This window comes from Limulus polyphemus, unplaced genomic scaffold (genome assembly GCF_000517525.1).
Source record: "Limulus polyphemus unplaced genomic scaffold, Limulus_polyphemus-2.1.2 Scaffold241, whole genome shotgun sequence".
Lineage (NCBI taxonomy): Eukaryota > Metazoa > Arthropoda > Merostomata > Xiphosura > Limulidae > Limulus > Limulus polyphemus.
In genome coordinates this window covers 497569-508008 of record NW_013665851.1, presented here as the reverse complement: position 1 = coordinate 508008, position 10440 = coordinate 497569, and the positions used below count along the sequence as shown (strand labels likewise).

Genomic DNA, 10440 nt, shown 5'->3' with positions numbered 1-10440 from the left:
TATCTATATATATATATATATATATATATATATATATAGATAGATAGATAGAGAGAGAGAGAGAGATAGTTTCTAGCTAAGAAGCTTAAAGCTTCTTATTTAATGCAAATGAAACTTTGTAGTAGTGCCTAAAAATTATATACATATAGTTCAATGTTTTCAACTTACAGTGTGAACTTAGTAAAATTATTTCTCCTGTCTGTGAAACTTTCTTCAATGCACATTATATAAAACAACTTGAAACTATCAAACGTAAAAAGAAAAAACACTTGAAATTGTTGACTGTTTTGTAACTTGCAGGAAAAAGTCTTTGTTGGAGAAGTTCAGATAATGCAGAATATATTGCCAATGAAAATAGAAATGAGTAAGTTGTATTATTCAAATTGTTCAAATTTCTATTTGCATTAAATGAAGGTGTTAATATCTCACTCATAATGAATAATAAAGTTGTTGTAGAATTTCAAATATTGCAGAAATATACATTCTTTATACATTCTAAAAAGAGAGCATATATCAGTCATAACTTGAATAATAAGCTTTAGAAAATAAAATAGTGTGAACATTTTTTATGTGAGTCTTAGAAAATAGTAACTTGTTTACACCATTATTATAAATTTATTTAAAAAACTGACTTATTTGTTTGTTTTTTCTTATTTACAAGTTTAATGTAATTAAATGTACATGTTTCTTTCAGCAGGATTTCTGCAGTTTCTACCAGCAAGACTTCTAGCCGCCTGGATCATTTACATCCATTAACTTATTCATGTCCCATACTACCAAGTGAAACTTCTCTTGTTACAAAGTCAACCCAGACAGAACCATTAGTTACCAGTTTAAATGAAAATTTTGGAACTGCTTTAACGTATAATGTTCCAGTGCCTAATAAGATGTGCCAAAATGAGTATTTGAATCAGAGAATTAGCACTTGCACATTTCCTGAGAAGGAACTTCAACATCCTCATGTTCCTACTATAGGAATTTTGCATAATACTGATGCACAAGAGGGAAAGTTTTCTCCTGTTTCACCATTTGTTTACAGGAACCGAAGTTTTAGCTTCATTTCAGCTATTAAAGAAGGCAATAATGATATATCATGTTGCGAAGAGGCAACTAGTACTGAAAAATTAGAATGTGATACGACTTCAATAAAACCCTCTCATGAACCTCAAAAATTCCAATCAGTTCCAGTAAAATTAGATGATGTGAAATGGTTTCGACATCCTAAAGAAAACAATGAGTCATTACCCGGAGAAGCTAGGTTAGTATGTCATTCTGCAATTAAATTAATCTTCATTTTGCATGCCCCAAAATAAAATTATTGACAATGTTAAACATATTTATTAACTTTAAACATAGCTTCCACTCATGCTCTCCCATTACTAAAAGCCTTCACAGTTAAGAGGGTAGCTACATGTAATTCTGATATTTATGTCCACTAAGTGATGACACTCCGTTATATATATTACATTAGAAATGTTTATCTAGTTTATGAGTATTGGATATCTTAATAATTTATATTCTGGTTTCTTACAAATTCTATGGTTAAACCTTTGTAATTGCTAAACTATTTGACATTTTACTACCAACTGGCATACTTTTAATCTTTTAAGAACATTGGTTTACAAAATATTTTTCCTTTCTGAAGAGTTTGTGTAGTTTTAGAGCATACATGTTTTATAAGTTATTTTCCTGTGTAAAAAACAAATGCATCATCCATTATTATGTTGTTAACTGCTTGGCTTTTTCAGTGTATTGCATGGTCATTATGTTGTTTGTAAAATATCGTAGTCAAAAACATTAATCAGTGAGAATGAAAGCTAATGCACCTTATACACATAAGGTAACTAGTTTTTGATTTTATGCTGTTTATATTCTCTAGTAAAAATTAGCATTATCAAAACATTTAATGCCCATAATTTTTTTATAAGTAGTTTTAGTCGCAGATATTTCTTCAGCTCATGAAATAATAGCAGTTGTACAACACCTGTCAATAAACATGCTGACCTCATATTTAAATATATTAATACTGCTACATTGCTCTTAGTTGTGTGTATGTATTGTCTTTATCTGAAGGATTATTTTACAGGGTAAAAACAAGCACTCTCTAGATAAAATTTCACTTGCCTACTTCTAAAATGAAGGAGTTTCAAAAGTCATTTACCACCTAAGTGGTTTTATTTTTTACTAAAGATAGAAAAGAAGAAAAACTAATGTTTAAAAAAATACAAAACTCTTAGGTATTACAGTTATAGATATAACTAAAACACTTAACTTTTCTCACCTGGTTTTTAATAATCAGGAAACATTAAGGATGCTTCTATGTCCTAAATAGCATGTATTTACAAAATTAAACTATGTTTCATTGTTGAGTAACTGAAATGGATGGCAACTTCCTGTTCTAAAAAACACAAGTGTAGAGGATGACGTTTTAAAAGTCTTTCATCTTCAGGTGGAAGACTTTCAAAACACCATCCTCTACGTATGTGTTTTTAACAACAGGAAGTTGCCATCCATTCCAGTTTACTCATCAGGAATACTCTGCCTAAACAAACTATCACAGAACATGTTGCACTGATTTAAAGACTAGATGCAAAATAACAGTTTTTTTTGTCAAATCATATTCATATATATTAAGAGAATGGTTGATGAATTAATATTAGCACTTAATGCAACATTATTCACACTGCAAGCATGAACTGTCTTAAAAGTGTTTATTTTAAACAGATTAGTGCTTAGAAGGGTTTTCAATTAACAATGAGAAATAACATAGTTACATGACAGTGTTAATGTTTTTGAGGTAAGCTTTTTTTCCTTTTTAAATCAGTTATCTGATAATAATTATTACTACTATATTTTAAAAGGAATATCAGCTAAGATATGGATATGAAACAAAATAATTAATGTAATTTCTTAATCAATTTTCCTATTTGCTGGTTTAAGTCATACACATTACTTGGTTCATCATAAGTTTCCATTTGTATAGCTATATAATAATTCAATAAAAAATGCTAAGAAATTGTTACCCATATAAAGTAGAGTTTGAATCTGGGTTTTCAGTAGTCTAAGAATATGTAAAATAGTGAGCTATTAATACAATAGTACTTTAATTCTTAATTATTTTTTTGTGTCCCAAGAGAAACTCGTTCTCTGTAAGAATCATTAGGCCTGCATTGAATACTGCTGAAAAGCAGTAATTGTTATTAAAGAAAGTCAAGTTATGATGAGAGAATATCGCAAGAAAGAATTAAATTTTTTTTTCAGCCCTTGGTATGCACACATGTGTGTGTATACTTATGTGATGATTTTACTGACATGATATTATAAATGTTTGGCTCTAACATTTATAAATGATGTTGAAGAATATATAAGTTGTATTGGGACTACTTTCATCATTGGTGGAATAAATGTTTAAAAAACAGGTATAAAATTTATTAAATCTGCGATATTTTTAGAGGGTTTTTTACTAGGTAACATTCACTACTTCACAAACAGTCATTATTCTGTAGTTTCTTATGACAGACTGCACAAATAGTGGTTAGCTTGTGTTATTAACTGTTGGACATTATGTCTTAGTGTTTGAGTGATGTGTTATTTATTTAATAGTACTATTCAAGAAAATTATCCAGTAACATTTTCTTCTTAAGAACTTATGCATGCTTAAAGGATGGTGTATACAACTCAATTTGTAAACATAGTACAGCAACAGTATTGTCTATTTATATGGAAGCTTAACAGTGTAATAAGTGAATCTCAGGTGAGTTGAATTAAGTTAACTTTTTTTTTGCTGGGTTTTTTAATTGGCACTTTCAAAGACTAGCCTTGGAATATACTTTTCAGATAAAACCCATAAATATGCATTTTTGTATAATCACTTGGATATAGATAATGAAATTAATATATCAAAAGATCTGTCCTAAATAATACTACTTGTTGTAATGTGACCTTATGATGAAGTTCTATACATAACTTGAATATTTTACTTTTCTGTTTAAACATTAATATTCAGCTTTTTCACCAAATTACCAGTACTTGTTCTCCTAGCAAATTGGAGAAAAGAAGTTACGAAACAGCAAGTAAAACTGTATATTCACCACAACCCCAGAGTATGAATGTGAGCAGAACTGTGGAAGAATTCAGCCAGAAGTTGCCAGCACCAGAAGAAACACCTCTTGCAGAAAATACCTGTGGTTATGAAAATGGAAAAAGACCCCTTCCACCAAATGGGACACTCACGCTTAATACAGCCAACAAAAATAGTGCAATTTTTTCTCTATTTTCATCTTCAACAGAATTATGTCGGGCTATAGTTCACTGTGCTAGTTCTCAAAATACTACAAACATTGAGGAGAAGTGCATTCAGAAAACTCAGCCACCCCCTTATAGACAACCTCCTCTCACTTCAAAAGTCTCTACTGTTCCAAAGTCTACTTTATTACCAGTTTTTACTAACAAAAGTGATACAGTATCACCCATTGATAGTCCACCAGATGGTATAAGTGTTTTTAATATACAGGACAACGTACCTCCCATGCCTGTGTCTCAGCGATCAAGAAGGCGTTCATTGGAAAGACAGAGTTCTATCCCAAGTGATTTAGCTACAGCTTTTCCAAAATTGTTGATGCTTGCTGCTTTGAGTGAACAAAGTGAACAAGTTTCTTCGTGTGAAGAGTATGGTGATTCTCACAAGTCTACGCCACACCAAAGTATGGAAGAAGATCCTGCAGAATCCATAGAACATAGAGATAAAGATCATTCAACTCTAACAACAAATATAATCAATAATAGGTGGGACTCAGTATGTCTCTTAGCATGCCACTGACTACCTTGATTGCTTTTTATATATTTCTAAGTTCTAATAATGAAAACTGCATGGGTATCCTTGTTCAGAACATCATTACCTTTATTTTTTTGTGATTGCAATAAGTCATAGTAGTGAGGAAACTTGTGAAATTTTCACTATTATTCTCAATATTTTATTTTATTAATTCTTTAAAAAATAAAAATATCATCGCATGATCATCCTCCCCCTTCATGTCAAAAATATATTTACTTCTTTTTTGTTATGTATGATAATGAGTATTTCCTGGCCATTGTGTGTTGTTGAAACTGAGTAACAAGAAAGTATTAGTTAATATTTTAATCTTATTCTTAATTGTTGCATGGTTGTGCCAAAACTGTTTACTGTCTCATTTCTTTTAATTTATACCATAAAAGAGATTCAGGAAATCAAATTAATGTTATTATAGTTTTACAAGATTTTGTATTTGTTATCATCTTCCTAGATGCTTTTTCTTTTTCTGAAAGGGATATATTGAAGACTTTTTTTGAATGCTGCATATTTCATGGCAGACTCATCCATTTTAAGTCAAATGTTTTAAATTAAAAATTAGTCTTAGTTTAGCAAAAACATAATCAGTTTTCTTAGAGATTATAGACTCATATTCAAAAACAAACTCCTATATTCAGGAATCTTACCAACTTCTTTTGTTTATGCCCCACAGTGGTATGTTTGTGGACTTATACTGCTAGAAACCGGGTTTTGATACCTGTGGTGGGAAGAGCACAGATAGCCCATTGTGTAGCTTTGTGCTTAACTACAAACAAACAAATATTTGGTATACAAAGAATTTTGGTCTTTATTCTTATTTTAATTAAAAAAAGACCTGTTTTAATGTAGTGGTGTGTTCTGAATCATGTGTAATCCACCCCAGGTTTCAGTTTATATTTACACCTTTTATACATCTTTCATTTAGTGTTGGTATTGTTGTCAAGCATTTTGTTAAAGCAGAAATTCCTAGGATTTGTTCAGAATGTATTTCAGTATTGAGCATTTAAAGTTGCATATTGCAATACTATTCTGTAAGCTGTATTTCATTATATTTTATGAGACTGTATTTCAAGCATAAATTATTTAATAGTTTTAGGTTACTGGAGATTAAGTTTAGGAGGTGTAACAGACTTCAACTTGTAACAGCTCAAACTTCACTGATTTGTTGATTACTAATGCTACTGAGGCTTTTCACTCACTAACAGAGCTAATTTCACTGGAGGTATCACTCATTTGTCAAAACCAAGTTATATGGAGTATAAGATTAAGCTGTGTAATAGAAGTAATATTATATTACAATGACACTAAGATTAATTTTGTCACAACTCTCTTTATGGACCAAATACAGGTTAATATCATTTTAACTAATCATATTTGTTGTACACAATTGCCAGTGACACCACTAACTCAAAAATATTGTTTCCAATATCAACTTTTATTTTGCAAACCTAGTATTAGCCATAGGCATACTAGCTACAGATCACAAAGGATCTTACAAATAACTCTATAAACTCAACTTCTCCTGCAAATGCTAAACCAGACTGATGAAACCTAAAACATCTGCCATAGATAAGCACAACACCATCATATAGATAATTCTGTTTCAAAAGGGGACAGTGCTTCATGCTGAAAATAGTTAAGGTAGCTTCTTCACATACATTTAGACAAAAAAAACTTATCAAAGAGGAGGTAACTGAAATTTTTAAATTATAGACACTCTATTTTACCTGTTATATAACAAATAGGAACTAATGCAGTAACATATGTGTAAACAAGTAATAAAATGACTTGTATCTTCTAAAAGAGCAAACATAAGTCAGAACAAGATCAAATAGCTTAATGAATTAGATCGACATTCATATCAAGTGATTACGTGTGACAATATTACATATATGTAGCTGCAAATGTGTAAAAGTTTTTATTCTAGTAAAAACTGTTGTGGTATTGCAGATCATTAATACTTATCCCTTTCTTATTATTTTTAGAAACACTTTCTATAAATAGTGTTCAGTAGCCATATATTTTATCAAAGCACTGCTATTTCTCGTAATGCATTGCTTGCTCTATTTCCCAGTTCTCACATTCTTGCTAGAAGTAATGGAGTATAATATAGATAAGTAGATATTTTTCTGTACTGTGAAGTTTCATAAGAACTGAAAGAGGTAATGCAAAATATTCGAGAGCATATGTTAAAATCATGCACCATTTTTCCTGGGATTAGATAGCTAAACACTTGTAGATTGTACTCAATGGTTGATTAATAACAGAAACATTTGTTTTTTACCTCATGAATTTTCATTCAACTGATAAAAAGTGACATGTAGGTCAACCAGGATGTCTTAAAAATGTACATTTGTAACTACACTTTGATCTGTTCACGCAGTACTAATATGTAGAAGTTTTCAAAAAAAATTAACTATATTTAATATAGTATGTTCCCCCCTTTTTGTTTTGTATATACAGTGTGGTCTGTATTACCAATTTCAGTAGAATGTTTTATGGTACAAGAAAGTTCTATTTTATATTCCTCTCTACACTTACACTGATTTAGTTTATATTAAGTTAGTCATAGTATAAAGCCCTTTTGTAAAATACTGTGAATACATTCTGTAGAAATATGTTACTGGTCATGGAACATAAATGGCATAAAAGTAAAACTGTTTAGTAAATGGAATTTCAAAGCAGTCAAACTTTAATATTTGGCTGTTGTCAATAGATTAACAGAAGTTCAAAGGGAAGGTACATCAAAGTGTGTAAGAACAGAAAGACAGGGCGATAGAAAATCAGAAGTTGGAACAGGCAAAGTTCAAGAAACCATCAGACAGGTCTGTTGCAGTAATATTTATAAATGTGTTTGTCATGTTATTTATTCAACTGATTATTGGTAAGTGCTGTTTGTTTTATTGTGCATATTGTATTCCAGATTAATGTAACACAAAGATCTTACTAGTGGTAATTGGAGAATTTTTTGTACAAGAAAGTTTCTTTTATTGTATTATAATTTAACTTGTTCCTACTGAATAGCCCTTGCATGGCCAGGTGGTTAGGACGCTCAACTCGCAATCTGCGGGTCGCGGGTTTGCATCCCCATCCCACCAAACATGCTCGCCCTTTCAGCCGTGGGGGTGTTATAATGTGGCGGTCAATCCCACTATTTGTTGGTAAAAGAGTAGCCCAAGAGTTGGCGGTGGGTGGTGATGACTAGCTGCCTTCCCTCGAGTCTTACACTGCTAAATTAGGGACAGCTAGCACAGATAGCCCTTGTGCAGCTTTGCGTGAAATTCAAAAACAAACAAACAAACAAACCTACTGAATAAAATAGAATTCAGATCTGGGTACAATATGCCTCATATTTGTACAGATATACCTATCACATTTTTTGACTAAATTTATAGTAAAATAATTGTGTAAAATTTAATAAAATCTATTATATGCTATCCATAACTCCATTAAACTTTAACAAAATGAACATTGGCTTTTGATGACACATAGTATTCAGCTACCTGTACATTTTAATGCAATGGGCAGTAGGTCATTTGTAGAGACAGTTTTGGTATTTTTAAGACCAAAAAATTTCAAATTTTTATTGAGCCACCCACAAAAATAACAGAAAATTTCCCAGTTGAGCTAAATATAAATAAAGGAGAAAGCACCTAAAAAGTAACTATACGAGTATGTGCAATGTTCATTTGAACAAATCAATTGGGTTATAAACTTCTACCATGAAAAAAATTGTAAACATTTGACTGTAACACAATATCATCTAGAGACAACCAAGAATTGATCGATAATAATTTTTTTGCTATTTATTGTTCATAAAGGTATTATATTACTAAATCTTCTATGAAAATCAATTCAATAAGAAATCTAGATATAGTATTGATAGACTTTAGTTTCAAAACATACTTACCTCCTCTTACACTACAGCTATTACTAACTGCCAGGGTTTCTTCCTTTGCCCATCTAAGCATTGGTCTGATTTTTCTAACTTGCTCCAGTCTTAATTTCCCTTGGCAATATTTGTCTCGTGACACTCTCCACCTACATCAATGTACCCTATATCCTGGTACTGTATATAAGCACCTCATTCAGATAATATTATCACTTTTTCTCGACAAAACGTCCACTGATGGATTTCTCCATACTATGATTGTTGGAGATACTTTAAGTGTTCTTTGTGTTACCTAATTGATTTTCATTTTAAAAAGACTATTTTTCATTTGCCAAGCCAATATATGCCATGATTTCCCAGATTATTATTTCCAGCATGGAAGCAAATCAGGTTTCTCCTATCCCACCTCTGCTCTGGTATTTAGCATCACCCAACAATTGGTGAGGGATCACTCTCAGTTGAGATTGTCAGTGATTTTATTCGTAGTGATATATGGTTCAGTCGTATTCCTTGGGGGGGGGGGGGCTCTGATGCTGCAATTGAGGGCAATCTTGGACATTCCGGAGAGAATTTAGATTCACTTTTTCTGTGCCTTCCTTTATTCTGTTGGCTTCTCAGGAGGCCTCTTTGGAATAAGCTGCCTCAGGCTTGTTTTTCTTCCTTCACTTGGTCCATCAAGTGTGTGATGTAATGGGTCTTTCCCCAATTGCTTTTGAGCCTACACCCTACTTGATTGCTGAAAGGTCTAGGAGCGAATACTTGGTTTTCTCTCCATCCACTGACATTGTGGTTTATGCAGGGATGTTTACTGCTCAGTTATGTGAAGGGACAGCTATGCCTTGTCTGTCATGGTTGTCAGAACTACGTGATTTAGCCTACCACCACCAGGTGGAAGCTTATTCCAACTCTCAAAGAATATATCTGCTCATGGAATTTTGGTGTTCTAGAGTGGAGTCTATAGTTAATCTGGATAAATCACAACTTTCTAGGAATTGTCTCTCCCTATATACTGTGCCAAGTTATTTATTATCCCTCTAAACTTTGTTGGAAGTCCCTCAGGATCACCAAGTCCATTGATGACGAGCTGGGACCATTGTGAGCATGCACATTGGTTTGATTGTCAGCTTCTATGTTCATCCCTGTTGTCGTTGGTATCTCAACTTTCCTCGGCTCCTACAGGGGGTAATAGTTCCGCCCATATTCAAGGGTTCTAACCCCCAACATCAGCCCCTTGGTCATTTGTACCCAAAATAGATTCTGTCCATATCCAAAGGTTTTGCTGGTCTGTGGGGGCTCGACTCCGAGAATTTCTGGACGTGTGGTAAACCTTAACCACGGATCCATGGATACTACAGATCCTTAAGTCAGGATTAGTCATTCAGTTCACATCTTCACCACCATTATCCATCCAACCTACAGTGTTCCCATTTCAGATTTTGGAACTTAGTGCTTGGGCTATCAAAGTTTGGTTGTTATTGTATTTTGGCCCTTGTGTATAAAGTTAAATTCATAAATAATATTTAACATTAAAACTGGTACACAATTAAAAAGATTTTATTTAGGCCTATCTATGGCCTTCAAAAAGTTGACGTTGCAACGTTGAAACATGTAGAGTCATCAACTTTTTGAAGGCCATAGATAGGCCTAAATAAAATCTTTTTAATTGTGTACCAGTTTTAATGTTAAATATTATTTATGAATTTAACTTTATACACAAGGG

General features: G+C 32.3%; 1 protein-coding gene across 1 annotated transcript in view; it reads left to right on the top strand.

Annotated features, from left to right (window-relative positions):
- LOC106478689 overlaps positions 1-10440 on the top strand; it is a 110424-nt gene that overhangs the window by 63937 nt on the left and 36047 nt on the right. The window contains exons 9-12 of the mRNA XM_022382343.1: positions 301-364; positions 695-1258; positions 4027-4785; positions 7545-7653. Of these exons, the coding sequence (XP_022238051.1) occupies positions 301-364; positions 695-1258; positions 4027-4785; positions 7545-7653 (1496 nt within the window). The remainder of the gene's footprint in view (positions 1-300; positions 365-694; positions 1259-4026; positions 4786-7544; positions 7654-10440) is intronic.